General features: G+C 53.1%; 1 protein-coding gene and 1 non-coding gene across 4 annotated transcripts in view; both read left to right on the forward strand.

Annotated features, from left to right (window-relative positions):
• Positions 1-1047: 1047 nt before the first annotated feature.
• Positions 1048-25508, forward strand: part of CHKA (choline kinase alpha) — a 41131-nt gene continuing 16670 nt past the window's right edge. For 2 of the 3 annotated variants that reach the window (XM_075545264.1, XM_075545265.1), the window contains exons 1-2: positions 1048-1598; positions 21698-21809. In XM_075545264.1, coding sequence (XP_075401379.1) covers positions 1288-1598; positions 21698-21809 — 423 coding nt within the window. In that variant the 5' untranslated portion in view covers positions 1048-1287. The remainder of the gene's footprint in view (positions 1599-21697; positions 21810-25508) is intronic. The other variant, XM_075545263.1, reaches the window with a different exon arrangement.
• On the forward strand, positions 6078-6197 carry LOC142447705 (small nucleolar RNA SNORA61). Its single transcript, XR_012784365.1, has one exon. It is a non-coding gene; the product is annotated as a small nucleolar RNA SNORA61 (small nucleolar RNA).

Here is a 25508-nt window from a genome sequence, read left to right on the forward strand (position 1 = left end):
GCCTAAAAGATTAAAAAGAGACTTTTGCTTCCGGCCGACTAAAGCCCCACACAGAGGCCATTTCCTGTGCACCCGGCGCTGTTGGCAGCCAGGTTCCAGAAACCTGGAGTTACCTTTGGCGATTCCACATTGCTTGGCTTACTTCCAGACAGAGACGAGGCCGAGGAAATCGGGGCAGTTCGTGGCAGGGGGCTGGTTTATAGGGACACCAGCGACACCCCTTCGCCCTTTCCCCACCTGCCATGGGCAGAGGTGCTGCTTTAACCTCCTGGTGGTTGCTGTAGGTTGGGCAGAGGTGGCAGCACCCCCAAAGCCAGGAGGCAGCCTCAGGGCGCCCCCTCTGACCCACGGCCCCCCCCACTCTCAGCACCACGGACAGGGAAACTGAGGCTGGGAGAGGTGTGGGGGAGGGCTGAGCTAGGGGGGCCCAGCTGTGCAGCCCAGCAGCTTTGACCAACAGCTGGCCTGGAACCAGGCCATTCTCGATTGGCTGAGAAATCTTTTCTCAGGTTCAGGCTCGGTTCCACTAGGACGGGGCGTGGCGGCCGGCGCGGAAAGCGGGCGCTAGGAACGTTAGAAACACTCCTGCGCTCCCGGACAGCGTGCGCCCCAAGGTCGCGCCTAGAGAGGCGGCCTGCGGACGCTTTTGTAGCCCCGCTAAGCCCTCGGCCTCGGTCGGTAGGGCTCCCAGGAGGTGTCGGGTCCCATGCCGGCGGGCTCCCAAAATGCTCGCGAGTCTGCCCGCTAGCGCCACCTCAGCAACTGCAGCAGCCCGTGCTGCGATCCCGCACCCGGGTGCGTCCACCCCGAGCCCCCAGCGCCCGCGAGCCCCGCGGCCCCAGCGCCGCGCAGGACGCCCCTCCCCCTCCCAGGCCCCGCCTTCGGTGGACGCAGCATCTCGGCGGCGCAGCCAATGGGAAGCGGTCTGGCAAGGGCGGGTGGTTGTGATGCGGCGCTCCGGCCAATCAGCGGCGAGCGCGAGGGCGGGCTGTGACGTGAGGCGCCGCTCCTCGTGCGGCGGCGGTATAGGAGCGAGCGCTCGGCAGAAGCTCGGCTGAGAACGCCGCCGCCGTCACCGCTCCCGCTCCCGCAGCCGCTGCTTCCGCGCCGATAACCGCCGCCCGCGCCCCCCACCACCGCGGCCGCCCGCCCCCCCCCCGAGCCGCAGCCACCAGCGAGCCCGCCGCCTCCGCCGCGACCTCCCCGGCCCCGTGAGGCGCCGGCGGCACGCTGAGCCTCGTTCTCCTCCGTGGCGGCCGCCCGCGGCTCCGCGTCCGCCCGGCCGGCATGAAGACCAAGTTCTGCAACGGCGGCGAGGCAGAACCGTCGCCGCTCGGGCTGCTGCTGAGTTGCGGCAGCGGCAGCGCAGCCCCGGCGCCCGGCGTGGGCCCGCAGCGCGACGCCGCCAGCGACCGCGAGCCCAAGCAGCCGGGCGGCCGGCAGTCCCCCCTCGCCCTGTCGCCGCCCCCGCCGCCCCCGGTCGCCGACGAGCAGCCGGACCCCCGGACGCGGCGCAGGGCCTATCTGTGGTGCAAGGAGTTCCTGCCCGGCGCTTGGCGGAGCCTCGTGGAGGACCAGTTCCACATCAGTATCATCAGGTCGGTGCGGCCCGCGGGCGGGTGGGCGGTCGGGGGACGCGGCCAGACCGCGGGATGGCCTGGATGAGGGGGCCGGAGCCTGGGGTGGGGGTCGACGGGCCAGGACTGGGTGCCGCGTAGAGGCCTGGCAGGTGTGCGAGTGCTAGAGGTGGAGACCCTGCGGAGCTAGGGGTCGGGCCCGGTGGGGATGGGAGGGGCGTGGCGGCGGCGGCGGTGCTGGCTACGGGCCTGGCCGTCAGGTGACACTGCCCGGTGAGGGACTGGTCGCGGGAGGAGGGCGAGCGGGATCCGAGGGAGGCAGTGGGCGGGATCCGAGCAGGACTGGAGGCGAGTCCTAGTCCAGAGCCTTGGGGCTGGGGTTTAGGGGGAAGGTGACAAGGGGGGGCGGGGGCGGAGATTAGGGGAGGGGCGGGGCCTGATCGGGGCGGGGCCGGCCCGGGTTTTCCCGGAGGCTGCTGGGGAGAGGTGAGGAGGGGGCGGGAGGGGCGTGGGCCGGTGAAAGCCTGAACCCGTGTGACATCGATGTCGAGTCTCGGGACGGGCTTATTCGAAGTCAGGCATTTGTCAGAGGGGGGTCTCTCCTAGTACACTTGGTACTCACGCCCAGAAAGACCCCATACGGGTGTAGGGCGCGCGCGTGCGCGTGTGTGTGCGCGTGTGTGTGTGTGTGTGTGTGTGTGTGTGTGTGTGTGTGCGCGCGTGCGTGTGTTTGGGGGGGGATGTTAAGGGCCCGCTGAGATTTTCACTGCCGGTCCCTCCAGTGAAAGTCATTTGCTCTGCGTTAATTCCCCGCCAAGACTGTTAAAGGCCACCATGGTCGATGTGTGGGGGATCACAGGAAGGACTTAAGATGGCGTGAAGGAGAACGCAGAGGCAGAGAAAGGGTTTTTGTTCTTTTTTTTTTTTTTGAGAAAGTTTTTGCCTAAATTACAAAAACTAGCGACGTGAACCTATTTCACCGTAACAGGAAAAGGTAAAGACCCCACGACTCTGCCACCCTTTCCCAGAGATCCCTCCGCATCAGCGTGCGGGTGCACCCCCAAATGTGTAGCACTTAACTGCAGAGTTTGGGGGCTCCACTCCTTTTAGTGCTTATTTCCTGTGAGTGCAGTGTCTGGAAGGTACGGTGGGTGCCGAAGCTAGCCTCCCAATCCAGTTTCAGCCCCCAGCCCCTGCTGTGGACCCCAGTTTCCTGCGAGCCCATAATGCAGCCGAGCGAATGGTTCACATTCCACTTCCTCTTTGCGCCTGTGGCCTGGCAGTCACTGACCTGCCAGCATGGGGGCAGTGCTGGGAAGGAAGCCCAGGAAAGAACAGCAAAGATATAGAGCCAAAAAAAAAAAGAAAAGAAGCTCACTCCTGAATCCGTCCTTTTGTTAATTAATTGGTTAGTTAATTAATTAAAATGAAGTTCTGTTTCGAGACCTAAACTTGCAGTTAGGCTAGAAGGTTGTTCATGATCATCTCACCCATAGTGACCCTATCAGATAGGGTTGAACTGCCCCTGTGGGTTTGGGGCTGTGACCCCCCCCACCCCACCCCCAAACACTGTATAACTCTTTATGGAAGTAGAGAGCCCTGGCTTTCTCCCATAGAGCCGCTGGTGGTTGAATTGCTGGCCTTTGCTGACCATCTAAAGCCTTGAAATCCTCCATCTGTGAAATGGCTGAAAAACACTTGCTCCCAGCCAGTGTTTCCCAAAGTGGGTAATGCTCCCCCTGGGGGCTGCTAGAATGACACAGGAGGGGACCCAAAACAGATGCCTACACTTTAACCTGGAGCTTTATAATTTTTATAATTACCGGTATGTGGAGGCACACAGTCTGTGGTCAGTTTGGGAGCCTGTGCTCTGGGCCAGTGGTCTCTCACTCTTCGTGGAGATGAGCTATAGGCCTGGTGGCTCCTCGCTTCACTAGGGTGCTTGCTCCCCGTCTGTGGAAGCCTTGGGCCCCCTCCATCTGGTTTGCAGTGTTGCTCGTGGTTTGGGCTCACCATTTGTTCACATCGTCTCTTTCCCTTCAGCAATTTGTAGTGTGGGTGATGGTTTCTTTGGGGCTTGGAGACCTTTTATAGTCAGGTTGGATAGTCCACAGTTGCTCTGGGTTTGGTTTTCTGGGATGGAAATGTAGAATTTTTTTTTTTTAATGTGGAATGTTATACTGGACCCGGCCACCTCTACCTAGCCCACCTAGCCATCCTGAGACGAGCCCTGTAGCCCCCTCTCACCTGAATTAGAAGCCCGAGGCTCATTTGTGCCAGTCTCAACCCCCCTTTACCCCCTAGTCTCTGTGCATTCCTGGTGGGTGACTTCTGCACAGTCCTCCCAACCCCTACACACACCAGAACAGGAGGCCCAGGATTGCCTTTCTCTAGGGCAGCAGTTCTCAACCAGTGAGTTGAGACCTCTTTGGGGCGTGGGTGTCAAACAACCCTTTCACAGGGGTTGCCTGAGACCTTCAGTAACACATTTCCGATGGTCATAGGAACCGAGACACCACTCCTCTATCCTCCAGACAGGTCCGCCCACATGCAGATATGCCCACATATGAGTACCCAGCGTGAAGAATTACCCATGCTACACCATGCTTCAAGACAAATTTCCATTTATTTGCCATTAGAAATATTTATCTTTCTGGCACTGACGACCTCCCCAACAATCATGCCTCTCACAAAGGATCTCCTTCACCCCTCTCCCAAAGAGGAGAAGAGGAAACACAAGAAGCAGCGCCTGGTGCAGAACCCCAATTCCTATTTCATGGATGTCAAATGCCCAGGCTGCTATAAAATCACCACGGTCTTCAGCCATGCACAGTTGTTGTGTGTGTTGGCTGCTCTACTGTCTACAGGAGGAAAAGCAAGGCTCCCAGAAGGATGCTCCTTCAGACGGAAGCAGCACTAAAAGACCCTGAGTCGAGATGAGTGGGAAGCCATTCCAATAAACCCATTTTGGATTAAAAAAAAAAAAGGAAATATTTCGCAATATATATTTACATATTGTTTTGTGATAAGTCACTATGCTTTAATGATGTTCAATTTGTAACAATGAAAATACATCCTGCATATCAGATATTTACATTATGATTCATTACAGTAGCAAAATGACAGTGATGAAGTAGCAATGAAGATGATGTTATGCTTGTGGGGTCACTACAACATGAACTGTATGAAAGGGTCGCAGCATTAGGAAGGTTGAGAACCACTGCCCTAGGGCAATGCTCCTGTACTGATCCAGTCTATGCCAGTTGTTAGGTGCCTTCCCTAGATGGGTGCTGTGGCGGCTCTGGCGTCAGACTTGTTTGCATGGCCCCAGGCCTCTTCCAGAGTGGCTCTCCCTCCTGACACGCAGCTGGGCCTTCCCCACCTGCAGGGACTCACAGCTAGCTGCTGGCCAGATGCTGCCATTTCTGAAGGAGCTTGGTGTTCGGTGGCCAGGCCGTCCTTTGTTCCCGCCCTGCCCTTGGCCGAGTTTCTCCTCTTGGTGTTTCTGCATTTATGACTTTGACTCCTCCCCCAAGGCCGTGCTCCAAGAGAGGCCACCTCCCCCGCCTCATGTGACGTGCCTATTTCTTGTGTGGTACCCCACCACACCTGGGCTGGCTTTACTCATGACTAGGACTTTCCTCGTCCGAGAGGGCACTGCTCGTTGGCTGTGTGTTCCCCGCACTGCCGTTGGGCCTGGCCCGTACAGGGCCCAGGGTAAATGTTTGGAGGAGTTGTCCTCTTTGGCTTCCACTGGCCTTTTCTCAGCCTTCCTGGTGTGGATGAGGCTCCTTGTTATCAGACTCCTGGTGACCTGCATCTGTCTCTCCAGTTGTGTGTGGCTGGAAGGAATCAGCGGTGACGGAAGAGCCTCGGCCCAGCGTCTGTTAGTGCCCTGGCCAGTTGAGCGTCTGCCAGGGCCCCTCCCTGCATCTCGAGAGAACAGTCACGTGCGCTGTGAATGACGCGGCGAAGCCTGTGCATGGTGGGCAACCTCATGAAGCCCGGTGAGAGGCGGAGGTTTGTGAGCGTGCGAGGTTTGTGAGCGTGCGAGATTTGACAGGCCAGTTCCAGGACACAGACAAGTGGGATGACATCGTTCTCAGAGATGGAGACCTTGGGAAAGGCTGGTCTAATTGGGGATGGTTTTGTAAAATTATGTAGGTAGAGTCAAATACGGAGTGTATGTGCCCTGTGGGGTCATCATAGTGTTGGCAAAAACTAGGCCAAAATGTCGATGTGGCTTGCAGTGTAAGCCTTAGTGGGCATTTAGTTTAGGTCCCCTGTCGGCTCAACGGTTAAGCACTCAGTGGCCATCTCAAAGGTTGGCAGTACAAACCCAGGGAGAAAGGCCTGGCTGTCTGCTCTCATCAAGCAGAGACTAGGAGACCCTAGGGGCAGGCCTGTGAGTTATACCAATTCCCTGATACCGTGCTCAGTTAGCTGCCTTTATAACTTAGGGTGAGTGTGAGGGGTAAGAGCAAAAAAAAAAGGATTGCTACCCTCCAGACCCCTTACCCATCAGACCTAAACATTGGTCTGAGTGGTTATCAAAAGGGGGAAAGTAAAAGTGAAAATGACTTGGATTCATTGTGACAAACAAGTTAGTTTCAAACAAATAGAGTTGTTACCAAATCACAGGAACCTTTATGAAACGGAATGATGGAAAGTGAAGCTGTTACTTCCGGGCATTCTCCAGTAAGCTCTGTTGACCCCTGGAGGGGGTGTTTCTTCAGAGAAGCCTCTGTGCTTCTAGCCAAGTGGCGGCTTGGCCATTTTGTCTGAAGGAACAAGAACAAGACGGGCTGCAGGGTGGATGGGATGCGTTTCCCCATAGAGGACAACCCTTGCTCCCTTGAATGAGTTCTCCTGAGTAACTGCCTGGTCTTTTTTACACCAAGATAGTTTTCACTTTTCTTCACTCTGCTGCGCCCTTATGACTACCTTGGTTCCTTCCAAGAAATCTATCCAGATGAAGACCCGTAGAAGTCCCAAAGCACAGTGGCCATCACCTTCTGCGCTGACCTCCCTACTCTGACTGGACCTGTCCCAGCAGATCCCTCCTCCAAGCTACTGCTTTTGCTTGGCCCCGGTAGTGTGATGTGTCAGGAGCTGGGCAGTCAAGGCTCCCCAAGGTCAGCAGTCCAAATCCTACCACTGCTTGCTTTGAGGAAGAAAGATGAGGCTGTCGTATCCCATAACAATTTCCTGCCTTGGAAGGAAAGCTCGGGGTGCAGTCTGCTCCGTATATGACCAGAGCGCTCATTGGCAGCCATGTGTGGATGGCATGTGCGTGTGTTAGGGATCAACCACATGCGAATGGACTGGAGCCCCACCAGCAGTACTTTCTCTGGCCAGCCCTCATTAGACACACGTGTCTTTGGTTTCACATGTGAGTTTTGTTTTTGTGTTTTGCTGTGAAAAGTAGCCCCTTGGGTGGGGAGTCTTCCTGCCCTCTGCCTCCCCTGTTCTGGGGGCCACTCTCTTGTCCAGTCCCCAGGGAGACACCCAGGCTTTCCTTCCTGGCTTTCTGTTCACTGAAGCCTTGACCACCGGCCGCCAACCTGGAATCAGACGTGGAGCGCCTTGGAAGATTGTCAGGTTGCTGTGAGCTGGCAGTAACTGCCGGAAGAGGTGGTGGCTATAGGAGGGGGGTGGGGTCACGGAGTACAGGGAGGACTTGGGTTTGGGCTGGTTTCTTCTCCCCTGGGCCCAGCCCCGTGGACCGTGCATTTTCTTTTTTCCACTCACTGTTGGCTTCTTCCAGATAAGGGGCCTGGAAACGCCGCAGCTGCCTAAGCCCGGTGGGTGCTCTTCCTCTGAGCCAGCTGGTCAACTTATGAAGCTGACTAGGGGACGACTGGTCTTGGTTTGAAATCCCACTGCCACTGCTGAGTCCCTTCCACCTCCTAGCAGCCCGGCAGGACAGGACAGCACAGGAAAGCTGCCCCGCTTCTCCTGCAGCACACGTAACCGGCTTCACTGCCTTCTGGTGGTGGTCTTTGTGTTAAGGGAGGGTTTCTGGAGCTGGCCTGGGGTCTGCTGTGTGGATGGATGCTCTTCTAACCTGTAAACTGGCAGGTGGGGGTGGAAGGGGCGGGGGCATCCACGGGTTGCTGGAGCCGGTAGAGTGGCACTTCCATTTTCAGAATGCTCTCTCTCTCGAGTGTGTAACAGAAACCAAGCAACCTGGGTAGACCTGAAGGAGCCCTGGTGACAGGACAGAGTGTTGTCTGCCGGGGCTCCCAGTCTTTTAAGCTCTGTTCCTCAGCCAAGGGAGTGGAACTCTGGTGCCCGCTGCGCCGTGGGTGCTCAGAGCCTGGCTCTGCGGGTGGAAGTGGGTTCCATGCTGCCTTCGGGGCAGAGCAAGCGGCATCTGCTGGACCAAGCTGTTGATTTCAGCGCTGACTTCCTTCTATGCAGGGAACATTTACCCCCACAGGCTCTTTTTAGCTCAGAGCTCGAGTCCTGGCTGCCCTAGCCCACTGCCGCTGGGTTGTCTGTCCAGAGGGAGAAGTCGGAAGGCGAGGCCCTGCCTCTATCTACTTCTTGGGCCAAGGCGATGTCGGTTCCTTCTTGCAGCTTTCTGGCAGGAGAGGGAAGGCATGTGGGCTGCATCCTGAAGGTGGGGAGGTGGAAGGCGCCTTTCTTACAGCTGCCTCCGCAAGCGGTACACTGACCCCACCCCGCCAGTGGTGCTGCCGCCCTAGCTTCCCTCTCCCTTCCGCCCCCGCCTCCCTCCTCGGCAGTCTTGGCACTGCTGCTGAGCCTGGAAATTAATGGCGCCGTGGGGCTAAATGTCAGTGACGCAGCACTAGCAGCAGTGTTAGGACTTTGTACCTTGCCAGGTGCGCGTGTTTTGGGGCTCACTGCTGGTGTAGGTGATAGTGGTAACTTCACTGAAGTGCTGTGTCACTGAAGGCCGGGACTTGGGCTGAGGAGCTGGTGTAGAGACAGGCCCGGAGGGAGACAGCATTGCACATTGCACGGCACCGAGCTGGAGCCACCTGTGAGCTCCTGGGCAGTCTGCAAGGAGAAGAGTCAAACGTCAGTGGCCTTTGAGGAGCCGGTGGCGCAGTGCTTAAGCGTCAGACCACTCAGTGGAAGTTTGGTGACTTGAACCCATCAACTGCTCCACAGGAGACGCAGGAGGCAGTCTGCTTCCCTAAAGATGGACAGACAGTCTCGGGGACCAGTGGGGCAGGGGCTGCTCCGCGGGGCCAGTTCGAGTTCAGTTGACATCTGCACAAGACGTCTGCGAAGTGTTGGAAGCAAGGGTGCTGCTTCGAGGACTAAGGCACCCCTGACCTGAGCCAGGGGGGTTCAGTCACCAGCTACGTATGTGGAAGTTGGTAACTGAACAAGTAACACCAAGGAAGCAGCAGTGTGTTTGGATCGCGGTGCTGGTACGTAGGGGAAGTACCTTTCAAAAGAACAAACAGGTCTGTTCATCTCCCACACTTTGGACGTGTGGTCAGGAGAGACCCGCCCTTGGAGAAGGACATCGTGCTCGGTAAAGTGGAGGGGCAGCGACAAAGAGGGAGCCCCTCAACACGATAGACGGACACAGTGGCTGCGACAGCGGCTGGAGCACAGCCAGTCCTGGGCGGTGTAAGTCGCTAGGGCTTGATGACTAGTCAGGAGGCTGGCGGTTCAGATCTCCTCGAGCAGCGATTCTCAGCCTGTGGGGCGCGACCCCTTTGGGGGTTGAACAAGTCTTTCACGGGGTCGCCCGATTCATCACAGTAGCAGAATGACAGTCATGCAGTAGCAACGAGAGTAATGTTATGGTTGGGGTCACCATGAGGCACTGTAGGAAGGGTCGCGGCGTGAAGAAGGGGAGAAGCCTTGGTGTAGAGGAGAGCTCCAGGACACAGGCCTGGTGACTTGCTTTAAAAAGTCATAACCTTCTGGAGCATTGCTATCGATATTTTTAAGAAAAACAAACAAACTATGAAGGCACTAAAATCACGATTTTTAAAGCTCATTGATGAAAAATGAACCCATTGTAAGTGGGAAAGGAACGTTATAAGCCAGTATATTCATTATCAGAGTGTTGATTAAAAAATACAGGAGAAGTAGCCTTGGAAATTGGCAAGGAAACAGAACTGCCGTCAAGTAAGGCTGACCGCAGCGACCCTAGAGGGCAGGGTAGAACTGCCCCGGTGGGCTCCAGGACTGGAACTCTCTACTATGGAAACAGACAGCCTCATCTCAGGAATCCCTGGTGGTTTTGAACTGCGGCTTTGTCGTTTAGCCCAAGGCACAACCACTATGCCATCGGGGCACCTAAAATCAGGGAAACTTTAGTTTTATTTGATGTCACGGGAAGCTTTTGTATCCAGTTTTGCATGGCTCAAAGTGAGAGGAGAAAAATAAAAGCTGCAAACCTCCATGAACAATCAGAATGTAGAATGCACAAAGCATAAATCTAGGAAAACTGGAAGTCGTCCTAAATGCAATGTAACAGTTGACGCTAGGCGTTCATTAGCTGAACCTGTGTCAGAAGTACACAGGCACAGTGCTTGTGAGAGCGAGGGTGGTGAGGCTTCTCTTCACACAGCGAGGTCATGCTTGAAGTGAAGGGAGAGGGTCTTGGACCAAGACAAAGTCTTCAGTGAGATGGACTCACACAGTGGCTGATATAGCAGCCGTGGTGCGACTGCCGCAGGGCTTTGCGGGTTGTGTTCCACTGTGCATTAAAGTTGCGATGAGTTGGAGCCAGCTTGGCCCTTGTGTGAGTTCAGGTAGACAAGAGAAAGAAATTCATGGACACACATATGTTTGTAAAAAAGAACTTTATATATAAGAGCAATTGAATATTGAGAGAACAGCCTAGCTCAGTCCAGATCAAGTACATAAGTCCAATGTTAGCCCATATGTCCGCTACCAATCAATAAAGTCCTCTTCAGACTCACGCAACACATGCAATGGCACCGACTGCAGGAAGATCTCAGGCCAGTGGGTGGGAAATCTTGTGGATCCAGTGACGTAAGCATCTCAGCGCTGACAGGGAGACAGTACAGGGGTCTCCACGTGGCTTCTCTGACTCCACAGGTCTGGCTCTATCAGCCTTTCTCTATGTGTCTTCTCCACAGGAGTTTCTTGCAGGGCATGAGCCTCAAGAGAGAGGAAATACTGGAGTTCCCACAATCTTCAGGAGAAGGCCATGCCCACACAAGGCCTCAGTGGCTATCTCCTGATTGACAGGCTAGATTCCACCCCTACACTCAGAATCCTCAAACTGACACCAGATTATGTAACTACCACATCCCTTAACAGCAAGCAGTATTTGTGGGAGTGCAATTTGTTTTGGAACATATTTTCTAAATTGGAAAAACCATATAAGGCATACTACGAAACAGTCTACTCCAGTTGCTTAGGCAAAATCTGATAAAAGTTGTCAGCGGTAGAGGTCATGGAGTAAATGTTCTATTTGTAGCTACTGCCACCAACAGTGCACGACCCGCCCCACACGGTGTTCTAGGCTGCAGTCTCTACAGTGGTGCGGGTGGTGTGGGAGCGGACATAGGGACGCCGAGTCAGAGCCAGCGGGGACCCCAGCAGCATCTTTATCAACCTGGGGGTTGCCACCCCTTTGGGGGTCGAACAGCCCTTGCACAGGGGTCGCCCGATTCCTAACAGAAGCAAAATGACAGTGATGAAGTAGCAACGAAAGTAATGTTATGGTAGGGGGATCACCACAACATGAGCTGTCTGAAAGGGTCACGTGTTAGGAAAGTGGAGAACCTCTGGGGGAGTGGGGAGGGAAAAAAAGGAAAATGAGCTGATTCCAGGAACCCAAGTGGAAGGCGAATTTTGAGAATGACGAGGGCAACGAATGTATAAGGGTGCTTTACTCAATTGATGTATGTATGGATCGTGATAAGAGTTGTATGAACCCCAATAAAATGATTTATTTTAAAAAAAAAAAAGGAAAGTGGAGAACCACTATTTATAAGATAGCCCCTCACCAAGTCTTTCTCTTGAGCTGCTTGGTGGCCTCAGGCCACCAACCTGCCCAGTTAGAAGCGGGGAGCTTAACTCCTGCTTTAGATTCTGTGGGTGCCAGGTATTTTCAGTCATGGAAGACACGCTGAAAGCAAAGGGGAGGCTGCTCCTTGAGGTACCATGGGTTTTTGAAACCGTGATGTGGGACACATATCTCCCAAGTGGGCTCTGGGGTAGAAGGGGTGAGTCAAGGCCCCTTTGGTCAGGTTCATGTGGTTAGACACGTCTGCCAGGCTGAGCAGCATGCCTACACTGGGACAGCAGCTTCCCAAGAAAACCGGGAGGCCTAAAATGTAGGTGGGTGCTGTGTGTCCCGCAGGTCATAAAAGGGCTGACTGCTGCATCCCCGGGGTCTTGTCGAGAGCCTGCCTGTGACACTTGGCGCCCTCCATGTTCCCAGAGACTGGCATTTTAACCACGGCTGGCTACTGGGCTCTTTGGGTCTCTGTCTGGGGTTTCTTTGTTTTGTGTTTTTGTTTTTTCCCTTGGGTTTGCTCTGGGTGTGGCCTGCCATTTGTCAGGTTATTGTTTATCAAGCTTATTAATGTTTGTTAATGAAAACTAATTTTAATTCTTGAGTAGCCCCATCCCAAGAGAAACAGGGGTGATAGTTCTCTGGGGCAGCTCTCCCTCATGCGGGGTCTCCCAGGGGCTCTGCTTTGAAGGACCTGGGGAGGAAGTTAGTGAGCAGCACATAAGGGGGTGTGTGGGGGGGAGTCACTGCTCCCACCAGCTATGACTTCCTGTGCTGCTGTTTCCTGCCTGTTGCTGGAACGTGAAGTACATGTGCCACTGCTGTGTGCTGTGGTGGTTCCGTCGTGAGGCCTGGCTCCTCCCGCCTCAGAGACTCCTGTGTTACTGTAAAGCTGCTGGGCCCGGGACAGTAAGCCCGGTGTTTCAGAGGATGTTGAGTGCCTGAGGATGTGCTTGGTGGAGGCCATTCTGCCAAATTATTTGTCAGATTGGACTGTTGGGGCTTTGCGCCACCCCACCCCCACCCCCTTTTCCTTCCCCTTCCCCTTCCTACGGTACAGTCATTTTCCTACTTGGATCATTAGACTTGAACGTAGCTGACTGTGCTCGGGAGATTTTCAATATCAATGACCTTGCTGCATTCATCACTCACACACACACCACCACCACGACCACCCCCATCCCCACGGGCAGTTTCCTGAAGCCCACTGAGGCTCGCTAACCCAGCAGGCGAAGCATTGCCAGGCCATGGGCTGACTCCTGCCCAGCTGGCCGCCACTCTCTTTGGGAGTACTGGGTTACACAATCTGAAACAGTAGCTCATCTGTCTGCGCTGCCGCTGCCCGGCCCTCCCGAGGATGTGACAGGAAGGAAAACGAGGCGTCTGCCTCTGATGCAAGGCCTGGCCTGGTGCTCCGGAGCCAGGAGCCACGGGGATTGTGCCCGGATGTGGCCGGGTGACTCCAACAGCCCTGGCTTTCTCCCTCGGCCTTCCCTCGGCTTTACCCGAGCCGTACTGTGGGGGAACAAGAGTTTTCCTGTTGCTTTTCTCCCTGTTCTGAGCTAGCATGACCCACCCCCAACCCAGCTCCCTGCCGCCGAGTGGATTCTCAACCGTGGTAGCCCTCTAGGGCACAGGACAGAGGGGAGCCGCCCCTTGGCCAAGTCTCACTGGCACCTTCACAGAAGCAGGCTGCCAGGCCTTTCTCTCTCAGCGAGCCTCATCACTGCACCGCCAGCGTCCTGGACCCAGCATAGATGCCTCCTTGCTTTCGGGGAAAATAGAGGTGCTTCTTCTTGCTGTAGTTTCTAGATATGCACAGTAGTTACCCTTTTAAATAAACTATGGGAAAAAAACTATTATGAGTCATGATTCTTTTTGAAAAAATTTGGGAAATTCGCAAGTGTAGAAGCAACATTTGAGTGTTGAATGGTCAATAATACATTTGTGTTAGTCTGTGTAGACTAGAGAAAACAAATCCACAGAAATTCATATATGTATGAGAGTTTTATATGAGGGGTAAGTGTACCTTAAGAAAGCATCCCAGCCCAGTCCGACATTAGCCCATACGTCCGACATCGATCTCATGAAACACACAATGACGCCGACTGCAGGAGGAACGCCGAGTCAGTGTTGTGTAAGCATCCCAGCGCTGGCAGGGGTCTCCACGTGGCTGCTCCAGCACCCAGAGCTGCATCAGGGTAGGTACATGTGGCTTCTCAGGGAGCCTTGTCAGCTGAGGCAGAGAAACTAGCTAAGGCAGCTGCACCCTGGTCCGACCACCAGAGAGCAAGAGACAGAAAGGCAAGGCTCGCCGAGCCATTTATCTCTTTGCCCTTCAATTAATCCCACCTGTGTTCATTGGCCAGGTTGGCACAATAAACCTTTACGCTCACAACATTTTTTAAAATTCCTTTTCTTTTTAAAGTGCTTTTAGTGCCATTAAGGAAGGCTGGTGGCATCGTGGTTTTGCACAGGGCTGCTAAACACCAGACCAGCCGCTATGTGGGAGAAAGACAGGGCTTTCTATTCCTGCCCTCTCCTCTCGGGCTGCTGTGAGTGGGCACCGACGCGATGGCACCGAGTTTGGCTTTATTTTTAGTGACCGGTTGTGGTGTGCTGAAGCCTGCGTAGACCAGCTTTCGAGAGCCAAGTGTTGTGTTTAAAGAGTTGTTTTGTTTTTGCAAACTGGGTGTTCAGCACTGTCCGTACTGCAAACTAAAGGACCATTCAGGTAACGCTCACCAATTTTCTACCTGGAAACATCATCCCATTCCCACAGAGAATCCAGGCGACCTTTCACAAGGAGATGGCAAAGTGCCACCTTCATCCATTTACTGGCCGTGGTGCTTTTGAACGGATGTTTGTCAGAGCCCTGTTGGCACTAGCTGTGAAGCACTTGGCTGCTGGCTGCGGGTTGGCGCTTGAGCTACCCAGGACTCCACGGGAGAAAGACCTGACAATGTGTCCTGGTCAAGGTGAGCATGAGCTTGTGGAAGATTACACCTGCCACATGGGGCCACTGTGGACTGAAACAGCTAGAGGGTACCTCAAAGAGTTTGTCGGAAAATCCCACCTCTTTATTAAGGACAAGGTAACTGCGGGAGCTTCTTCCATGTGGGCTTTGTTGCTTCTGAGCTACATGGCTGCTTGTTTACCTTCAAGCCTTTCTTTTTTTTTTTTCTTTCTTCATGGTAGCACGTTCACCTCAGACCCATTTGGTGATCCTTGTGGGGAGAGCCCGAGAGCGAGAGCAGGAGAGACCAACTTTATTCTAACCAAGGGCTAGAACTACTTAGGGGGCGTGATTACAGGTCACCACACGTCACAGGAAGGGGCAGTACAATAGGCATACGCACCATAGGAAGGGGGTGTACGATAGGCATGAGCGTGACAGGAAGGGGATCAGCTAGGGGTGTGTACATAGGAAGGGGAGGGACTAGAGGTGTACATGTGACAACAAGGGTGGACCCCAGATTTATGATGGCGCCCTAACCTTGGTCACCCTTGGGTCTCCTACAAGGAAACAGACAACTACCATCCTTATCAGAAAGGAGTGGGTCCTACTTGTGGGATCAACAGTGGTGACTGCTTGCTCTGGATGGCTGATAACCCTTAGGGAGAATGACCCCTGACCTACTCCTGGTGACCTCCAAGTGTATAGTCATTTGCCATGTGTAGCAAGCAGTTAAGTTTGGCATTTATTTGGGGGAGACAACATGGGAGAAATCCTTTTGTTTCCCACAGTTCTCCCTTTTGTTTTATTTATAAAATTGAAAAGAGCCACAGTAGCTACATGGTTATTTGCTATGCATTGAAAGCTGTCGAGACAAATTTAATGACCAAATCAATATAGCTAAGCCAAAAAGTCAGGCTTATGGCAAACATTTTGAATCCAGGCACGGAGGATAAAGTCTTCCCTATGCCCACCTGCTATTGGGGAAAGGGATGAGAGGGGCTGGATGCCGCGGCGGGAAGAGAGAGAGCCAGTAGGAATGTCTGCTTCTATCATGAGACAGAATCAACCATGTGCTCACTTTAAGGCAGCACAGCTTTAAGGGAGAAACTGTGGAAATGATAGACTGCCACAGGGAAACGTACTCGGACTATATCTCCAACCACCAGAGTGGTGGTCTTCCTGCCACGGAATACTAATCTTCCAGATTCCCTCCATACCAGTCAGGGAATGAGTCCCAGTCCTGTTTCCCTCAGTGCTAGTTTCCCACATTTCCCCCTTTTATACTACGTTTAAGATTTAATAGTGTCACGGAGGCAACATGGTCTCTCTTCATATCTCAGTTTCCTATAGAAGCGACAGGAGACCGCGAGCATCAAAATGATGATGATAAGCAACACAGTCAGACTGGAACGTAAGCTCTGTGTGATACTTTGAGCCCAAGCTCGAGGAGCCAACCCTTCCATGCCATTCACCAATTGCTTAATCATATCAGAGCCAGGAGACACCTCAAGCTTGTCTTTGAGTGTATGGAAAATATCCCTTTTCAGCTGATCAACAGCTAATGAAAATGTTTCCTGATCAAATCCCAATCATACAATGTCTTATTATATGGGTATGGGGTTATAAAAAATCAGTAACATTCCAGTAACATTATAGCATTAATTGGCAAGTCCAAAATCTTGATCTTTCAGCAAAAGAACAGTCTGTTGTAATAGTCCAGTCACTATTGAATAAAGTGTTCAGTTAGATAGAGTCCCAGAGTCCCTTTGACAGCGTCAGCAATGGAAAAACTATCTCAGCAGTCAGCGATTGCCATTCTCAGGCATCTGTGAGGTCTTCTTGATGTTTTGAGTAACTTTAATAGCAGGACAGGGTAAGGTCACGCATCAGCTTCCCTCCTTTCTTCTGGGCCTTGCTGGCGGAAGAGAAATCCACCTATCTCCTTTGCCTGTGAAAACATAAGCAGCCCTTCTCTTCGGGGTGTTAGCCATCTGGAAACAGAATCATGGTTAAGCTTTTGTGGTTCCTTCGTTTCTTTCTTGTCGTTCATCTTCTCTAAACGTGGTTGCATCCTTCTAAAGGGACTCCATCAGCTTTATTCTCAGCCCCACTTGGTGGTCCTCGTGGAGAGAGCCCTTCAAGCCTTTAAGGCTCTAGATGCTATATCTTTTGATAGTCGGGCTCCATCAGCCTTCTTCACCACATTTGCTTATGCACCGGCATTGTCTTTAGCGATCAGGTGAGTATCATGGAATACTAGTTTAATAGAACAAAGTATTCTTGCATTGAGGTAGTACTTGAGTGGAGGCCCAATGTCCATCTGCTAATACTAAACCTATAAATATATGCACATAGATCTATTTCCCCATCCTCATATATAAATATATTTGCATATGTACATGTCTTTATTTAGACATCTATAAATGCCCTTTGCGTCCTAGTTCTTTCCTCTATTTCCCATTACTTTCCTCTTGTCCCACTATCATGCTCAGCCTTCATTTGGGTTTCAGTAATTCCTCTCGATTACATTACTCTTGATCACACCCTACCAGGCCTCCTACACCCTCCTCACTACCGATTTGGATCACTTGTTCTTCCCTGTCTCTGGGTTTGTTGACACCACTTCTTTCCCCCATCTCCTCCCCAAACATCAGTCCTATTGTTTTCTCCTCCAGATTGTGTGATCACGAGGTGTCGAAGGGATCAGGTATCAGGCATCAAAGAACAAAAAAATCATCATTGTGAATGAGGGGGAGTGCAGAGTGGGGACCAAAAGGCCGTCTGTAGGAAGGGTCACGGAAGGAGACAAGCCAATCAGGGTGCAGTATAGCAATGATGAAACACACAACTTTCCTCTAGTTCCTAAATGCTTCCCCCTCCCCCATATCATGATCCCAAGTCTACCTTACAAATCTGGCTAGACCAGAGGATGTACACTGGTACAGATAGGAATTGGGAACACAAGGAATCCAGGACAGATGATCCCTTCAGGACCAGTGGTGGTCGAGGGAGGGTGGGGTGGAAAGGGGGGACCAATTACAGGGATCTACATATAAACTACTCCCTGAGGGGTGGACAACAGAAAAGTAGGTGAAGGGAGACATTGGACAGTAAATGACAAAATTATAATTTATAAATTATCAAGAGTTCATGAGGGAGTGGGGAACAGGGAGGGAAAGGGGAAAATGAGCTGATGCCAGGGGCTTAGGTGGAGAGCAAATGTTTTGAGAATGATGAGGGTAATGAATGTACAAATGTGCTTTACACGATTGACGTATGTATGGATTGTGATAAGACTTGTATGAGCCCCCAGTAAAATGATTTTTAAAATGTTTTTAAAAACCTGCAGAAGCATCATTCAGCTGAGGGAGCCTATTAGCTTGTGGTGAAAGTGGGGGCCAAGGGTTTGCTGAGATGCAGAGCTCTGAAGAAGACACGGAGGTGAAAGAAAGCGGTCACAAGCATGGCCGGTAGCAGATCAATACATCATGGTGGCCGTGGGGGAAGTCCCATGATCTTTCATTCCACTTTCCACAAACGTTTTGACGCTCCCTCGTGTAGATGCTGTGCCCCTGTGTTTTCACACGGCTTGAAAATGTTCGCTGAGTGACACGGTTTTCCTTGGGGTTTTACAGGCGTTGTATCACAGTCGTGGGCATTGAATGCCGTGCTAATCCTTTTCTACCTCCCCAGAGCAACCCAGTACATTCTTTGATGTTTGGCTTGACTTTCCGACTGTAACTTGGCTGCTCAAAGTGCGCTAAGGTGGCACAGTCTTCCTTCCCTCGGGGCCAGCTGCGGACCCTGTGGGCCGGGGACTTGGGGCGCAGCATGCCAGGGGGAATTCAGGTGCTCTCAGCTCCGCCACCCCACGTCTGGCTGCCAGGTGCCCCGAGGGGGCTTTTCCTTACTGTGCGCTTTAACTTGAGAACGGTACATAACGGTTGGAACAGTATGCAACTTGAAGACTAGGACCCATGAGTGTCCCAAGAATGTGCGTGGAGAGCTTGGTGGATGTTGTGCCTGTTATCATCTCACTGCTTGTCCATGGACCCTTAACTAGCTCAGTCAGAGCCGCATCGTGTTCTTCTGTGTCCTGGAGTCGTCCGGTGGTGTGTTTATTCCTTTGCACCCCTCCCCGCCTAGATGGAATTCCATCGGGAGATTTCAGTAACTAAGGATGCATTTTGCCGACCTGGCGTCTGCGGCCATGTGTGGGGCTGTCTCTGAGAGTGAGCGGGCACAGCACCTGGGAGTGGGCACCAGCCCAGCAGGCGTGGCAGTAGGGAGCCGCACGCATCCAGCCTCCAAGCATAATTGGAAATTGGGAGCAGGGACCGAGCGGTGGCGGCTGTTGTCATTTCCCGGACATCTTTATGGAGCAGTGCTGGCCTCGGTCCCTGGGTTTGACATTGGTGCTGCCGTCGGGGAGCTAACAGAGACCGTGGAAGCCTCGCCAAGGAAGTTGGCCCGTGAACTGGGCGGGCAGGTTGTTTCAGATAGCGGTGGGGGAGGAGGGGCTTCCAGATTGAGAGAATGCAAGCCGGTGGACGTGGTGATAAGCTACTCGGTCAGTTGGTGTTCACTTTTCTTACAACCGAAAACCCCAAACTAAGAGTGACTTAAACAAAAGACATTTATTTTCTGTTCATTCAAAAAGAAGTTTGGGAATGACCAGTGTGGCCACCATGAAGCATAGTCGTTGTGGACACTGTGGGAATAGTCAGTGGGGAATTGGGGGGGGGGCTGGTTAGCCAGGGTGAACACTGGGAATAGCTGGTGGGGAGGGGTAGCCAGTGTATGGTCAGTGTAGCCATTCTAGGAATAGCTGGTGTGCAGGGAGCCAGCATGGAAATTTGTAAGAATGGTAGTGGGGAGGGAGGGGGAAAATGAGCAGCAGATATTAAGGGCTCAAGTAGAAGGCAAATGTGTTGAGAATGATGGCAACAAATGTACATATGTTCTTGACACAATGGATGGATGTATGGATTGTGATAAGAATTGTATGAGCCCCCAATAAAATGATTAAAAAAAAGAATGGTCAGTAGAGGGGGTAACCAGTGTGGACAATTTAGTAATAGGTGATGTGGAGGGGTAGCCATTGTGGCCTCTACAGATGGTATGGACGCTGTAGACAGAACGACGGGGACGCTATAAGACTAGCTGATGTGGACACGGTAGCTGGCATACACTCTGTAGGAATATCTGGGGTGGGGTTAGCCAGTGTGGACATCAGCTGTTGTGGACCCTTCAGGGTGCTGATGAGGGTCTGGACCCCTTTCAGGTAACAGCTCTGCCATTCCTGGGATGTGATCTGTTGTGTTCCCAGGTGCTCTTGAAGCTCTTGTACCAGTTAGGGCAGGCAGGACCCAGGCAGGAAATGGAGCAGGCCCTGGTGTCTCAGTCAGTCATGGGCCACGCAGCCTCCATTGAGGCAGCGTCCATGGTCCCATAAGGCTATACTAGAGTTGAGAGATGCTGGTCATTGCACACAGCTGTCTGCACATAACACGTGTGCCTCATGTCTCTGGTGCACCTCACGACGGCTGCCGCGGTATGGGGGTACATGCCGTACCCATGGCTCCTGTAGGAAAGCCCATGCCCCTGGCTTAGGTCTGTCAGTGTGTCCATGTGGAGGTGCCCTCCTGGGGTCAGAAGTTTCCTGTCCACTCGGGAGAAGCAGCACCCAGTCTCGAATCCCTTACACATTGCAGCATTCTCGCAGTGAAGTGCACTGTGCTCCAGAGGCAGCACCCAGTGCCCATGGCAGCAGAGGCAGGCACAGCAGAAGTACCTGTTTGGAAGTGAAACAGATCATTGAACAAAACAAAGGGAAAATTCAGCAAATAACTCTGCCCACGATGTAGGCATGTCTGCACAGTCAGGTCGCATAGCATCCTATTTCACAGAATGTACTGTGGATAGGGAATTGGCAATTTAGCGGGGAAAAGGAACACCAAGGTGAGATGGGGTGACTAGAGCATGGCAGCTCAGGGACGGGCCCCAAAGATCTGTGCCTCACACCTCGGAGGGGGGCTGGGGGCTGAGGTGGTGCCATTGCAGGGGGCTGGCAGGGACGGCGCCCATGGTGGCAGAGCCGGCTGAGAAGGGTGCCAAGGCTCTGAGGCAGCACATCAGACCCTGGTTTCTACGCTGGTACTAATAGCAACACTGACAATGCCCAGATGGTCACGAGCAGACACAGGGCCAGAGTGCGGGGCTCCTGTAACCGGCTAGGATGGTGTCTGTCTAGAAAGCAGTGGCCCCACACACCAGCTGTGTGACGTTGGTGCAGAGCAGCGCGGGCATCTGGTGAGCACTTAGTTATCGTTCACGGTCTTCCGGAAGCCTGCCATTCCCAGGGAGCCCTGGGGCACAGCGGGCTGTGCACTGGGCAGCAGCCAGTGGCAGGGTCAGCAGTGTGAATGCACCGGCCTCGAGCTTCAGACTCCCTGGAGTGGGAGCTGGCTTGCTGGGTTTAAGGCTTCCAACAAGGAGCCCTGGGGGACCGAAAGACCGGTGCTCTGAGCCCAGCAGCCACTCCACCGGAGGAAGGACCTGCCGCGCTTTGCCTCCAAAGACGGCACGCAGACAGTCTCGGGAGGGCTGTGAGGACTGACTCAGTGTCCCCTCAGCAGGCCACGTCTGGTCCTCGGTGGCTCGCCTCAGGGTAGAGGCCTTTCGTGTGTGTCCACAAGCAGTTAATGGTGCTCCGAGTGCTCTGAGCAGGTTCTCAGTCAGAATTGGTTGGGAATCTCACTGAGTGAAAAGCCCTGGAGGAGAAGCCTTAGAGATCACCCCAAGATTCCTACCTGTTAGCTATGGAAAGACAGTGAGAACTTTGGGTTCTAGAAGAAGGTGAGCTTGAGGGAGCCATTCTGAAGAGGTTCCTCAGGGTGCACACATGCAGCTGTGCCCGCTCACAGCTCTCGTCCAGACAGACAGACGGTGTTTAGCATGACTCAGAATTAATCCGAAGGTGTTGAGCTTAAATCGTTCATGTTCTGAGTCTTCTGAGAGGCGAAATCAAGAACACCCCTGGGTGATTGTGACTTCTCCCCTTACCTGAGAAGAGTGATGTCGCCCACCTCTCAAGTTCTGGGGGACTCGGGGTCCTCCTTTTTGCTGTGGCTCCGATGGACCCTGACTGACCATCCGCCACTTTGTTTCCGGCAGAGGCGGCCTCAGCAACATGCTGTTCCAGTGCTCCCTGCCTGACACGATGGCCACCGTTGCTGACGAGCCCCGGACCGTGCTGCTCCGGCTCTATGGAGCGATTCTCCAAATGGTGAGCGCCTGCGCGGCTTTGGGAGTGGGAGGGGCCCGTGTTAGGTTGGATCATCCTTTCCCCTAAAATGTCTGGGAAGAGAGTGAGTGTATCTGACTGATGCTACTGAAGTCTTGCAACGCGCGGCTGTCATTTGAGCTGGGCTGCGCAGCTTGCCCGATTTCGCATCCTAAATCCATTCCTGTTTCTAACGCACGGATTAAGTAAATCACTACAGACATGGTCCTGGTTTTATATCCAGAAAGGAGATATTGCTGGTTAAATCTTTAGTACTCGCTTTTTCTTTTTCCCATTCCTTTCGATTGTATCGAGTTGGTGAGAATAAACACAGCAAGACATACACCAATCTTAACAGCTTCTACATAAAACCAGACGCCATTCTTCTGCTTGACTAGCCATTCTCACCCCCTCTTTCCAAAAGCTCTCCCAGGAGCATAAGCTCGCTGCCCCCCTGAGGTTCCCATCCCATCCTTCCCTGATCCCACAGAGATTGTAGCAGAGTTTCATGCTCATGGCAGGCCATTGTCATTGAATTACTATTTGGCTTATGCGAACCTCAGCAGGTATTTCTGGTTTAAGATGTAAAGATTATCTCAGGGCAATAGTTCGAGGACTTCACCCACTCTGCCTCCAGAAAGTCTAGAGTCCATGAGAAATTGAGATACTCTGTTTGGCATTAGCCCCCTTTTTGATCAGGATTCTTCTGGAAATCTTTGGAGCTCTTGCCGGCTGATGCTTGAGTTTCGTTAGACTGCCCTGAAATGTTCAGCACAGACCTAGCATCTCCAGTCGTACGCACGGAAGGCACTGCGTCGAGAGCAGAACCGCCGCCCTCCTCGGGGCCACTGCCTGCTGGAGGAAGTAGGCTCCCAGTAAATGATTACCCTCCCCTGGAGACTTCTTGAAGTCTTAGCATGTTAGATTTTCAATCTTTTAAAATCTTTGATATGGCTTAAATAATTTCATATAGTTTATTTGTCATTTAAGTAGATCATTTGAATTGCCTAATCAGATCACTGATAGGATACCCTAAATAACCAGTTTGTTGTTGTTAACTATGCTATAAACTTACTGACCATGTGGAAATGTTTGGTTTGGTATTTCTGTGGCAGAAATTAATGCCGGTTTTCTTCTTTACAAGGGCCCCGCATAGCTCCATAAAGGAGAGTTGATCGGTGTCTGATTTAATTGTTTACAAGAATAGTCTGTTTCACCTGCACCCACAAAGCAGTTTATGTCCACACCCTGGATTCTTTCGACTTCATCTTTAGAAATCGTAAGGTGTAAATCAGCTGCATGGGAATGAGCCTTTCCGTGTCTCACTCTTCCTGACTGTGTCAGGCTACGGAAGCAGTAAAGGTTGGACTGTGCTGGACCCCGTCAAGCATGTTTACAGGTCCCATAGCTCTTCCACAGCCATGTGTGTCTTACTGCAAAAGCCGGGGTCATGCTGTCATGAGGTCCACCCACCTGGCCCAGGGCCAGGGTCTCTGTTGAAACTGCTTTGCATCCACTGGCCCCTCTGTGGTGGTGCTCAGCAGAAGATGCCAAGTTCAGCTACCCTGCCAGCCTGGGTTTCCATGTCATCAAGTTGCACTTAGTGCGCAGCCTTTGAAAAAGAACACTCCACGAGGTCCCGCTGGTACTTTTAATGAGCAAAGGCTTTTCCGTGAGAACGGTCTTGGTTCTGCTCATTTGCATTTAAGCAATCCTTTCCGCAGCCGTCAGTGGCCCCCTGCTGAAAGTGCAGGCGATGGAGCCTGTGGCGTGGGAGTCTGACCCAGAGACCGTGAGTGGAAGCTCTCTCTGGACGCACATTTTTGCTCCTCCCCCAACCAGACTCAGTCGAGTAACTGGGAAAAGGAAATAGGATCGTCGAAGCCGCTTCAGATGGATTGAACTCGCACGACTGGCTCCCCGAGCAGCGACAGGCTCTTGGGCGCATTCCTCCCCAGTTGTGTTTTTGCCAGATTGATGTTGACCAAGTCTCTCTTCCTGGTGCCCCTCCACTGACGAAGCCTGGGCCCTGCTGGCAGAAGCATCTTGGATAGATTTTGTTCCTTAAATGAAATGAAAAGTTTCCTAAGTGAGTAAATAGGCAAATGTCTAACCATCACCCGGTTAACTAGGCAGCAGACGCCTTTTCACTGAAGGAAGAAATCCGCCATTGCTTCCTTTCACTGGGAATCAGCAGCAGGAGCCCTGAGCCCTGAGCCCAAGCACACTTCTCCTTCTCCTTTCCTCAGCCCAGCTGTCAGCTAGGCATTGAGGTCGGTGGACGGCGGGGCGCTTGAGGAGAGGTTGCTGAGGAAGGCTCGGGTGAGAGAGCGGGAAGGAGTGGAGAGGACCGACCCTGCCGACCCTCCTGTGTCACATCACCACCCCAGCTTCCTTCCACATGGCTCCCAGTCAGCCTGAAACACCATTTCTGTTTGTTTGTTTGAAGAGGGCGTGGAGCAATCATTTGCTGATTTATGAGCAACTGTTTGGAATCGGTTCAACCTGTAATGGAGGAAGGGACATGAGTAGTTTATACAGCCACCACATAAAGGCCAGACTGGATAGGAGGTGGCCAGAAGGGTCAGTGCAGAGCCCTGAGAGGGAACCACATGGTTTGCCCCGCGGTGAGGTTTCAGGTGGAAGTAAAGTTAGCGCGGCATCTGTCTTCCTGCCCCCTTGCTTCCTCACTTGGCCTCACAAGCAGGCAACCCTGCATGCACGTGTGGGCTCCCATGGGGTAGTGTAGCAGGGACCCCCTCACCCCCCAGATCAGCCACATCGGCTAGGGCAGTGGCAGCTTTTAAGACGAGAGAATGTGCCGCTGCTTCGCGACGGCACACAAGGACAGGCCCGGCTATGCTGTGACAGTGTGCGGCTTCACGATGGAGCACATGGGCTCTCCTTATCCTCTGTCCCCTCTCCTTTTCTCACTGAGGTGCTGCGAGCCCCAGGGTCCTCTAGCGGGGGCAGCAGCGAGGTGACTGCTCTCGGCTTAGCTCCCTCAGGGTTAGTAGCAGGCCACCCACATAAAGCCTTCTGAATGGGGCTGAGCTCAGTTTCTGCCCCCCCCAAATGTGTGCCTGCCAGCCCCTGTGCTTACTGTATAAGACGAGACCTGGCAGACTTTCCCCCTGCGGCTGGAGGTTTGATTTGATTGAAACATCCTGGGTCCCACCAAGGGATGAACGAGTCCTTTGTAATCAGCACGGAGAAGACAATGGCTTCTCAAACAGCTGGGCGCCATCTATCCAGTGCATGGTGCATGCTGTTACTGCACACGCAGCTGCCGCTCTGATCACGCACTAACACGGGTCTGTTTCACACAGACTCGTGTCCATCTCGTAAGGCGATTATTTCTTGATGAACTCCACCCTGCAGATCACCTCTCACTAAACTAGGGCCTCTTCGAAGACGTTCTGAGAAGTGATAGTTCGGCCTTTGCCATTGCGGGAGGAGAGGCCATTCCTGGAAGAGAGCCTGCAGCTGTCGGCTGAGCTGTGAGTGTAACTGGATCTTTTCCGCTCCGACACCGGGAAGGAGCCCGCACCCGACAGTGCCCACGCAGCCGCCTTTGCAAGGAATTGAGTGTGGCTGGCTGCCCGTGCGTAGCTGGCTTGCTTGTTTACCACGATGGCAGAAGATACAGCGTCGGCACCTATGTTCACTGGTGACCTGTGCCCATTGGCCAACGGCTCGGAG

Source organism: Tenrec ecaudatus, chromosome 4 (assembly GCF_050624435.1).
Source record: "Tenrec ecaudatus isolate mTenEca1 chromosome 4, mTenEca1.hap1, whole genome shotgun sequence".
Lineage (NCBI taxonomy): Eukaryota > Metazoa > Chordata > Mammalia > Afrosoricida > Tenrecidae > Tenrec > Tenrec ecaudatus.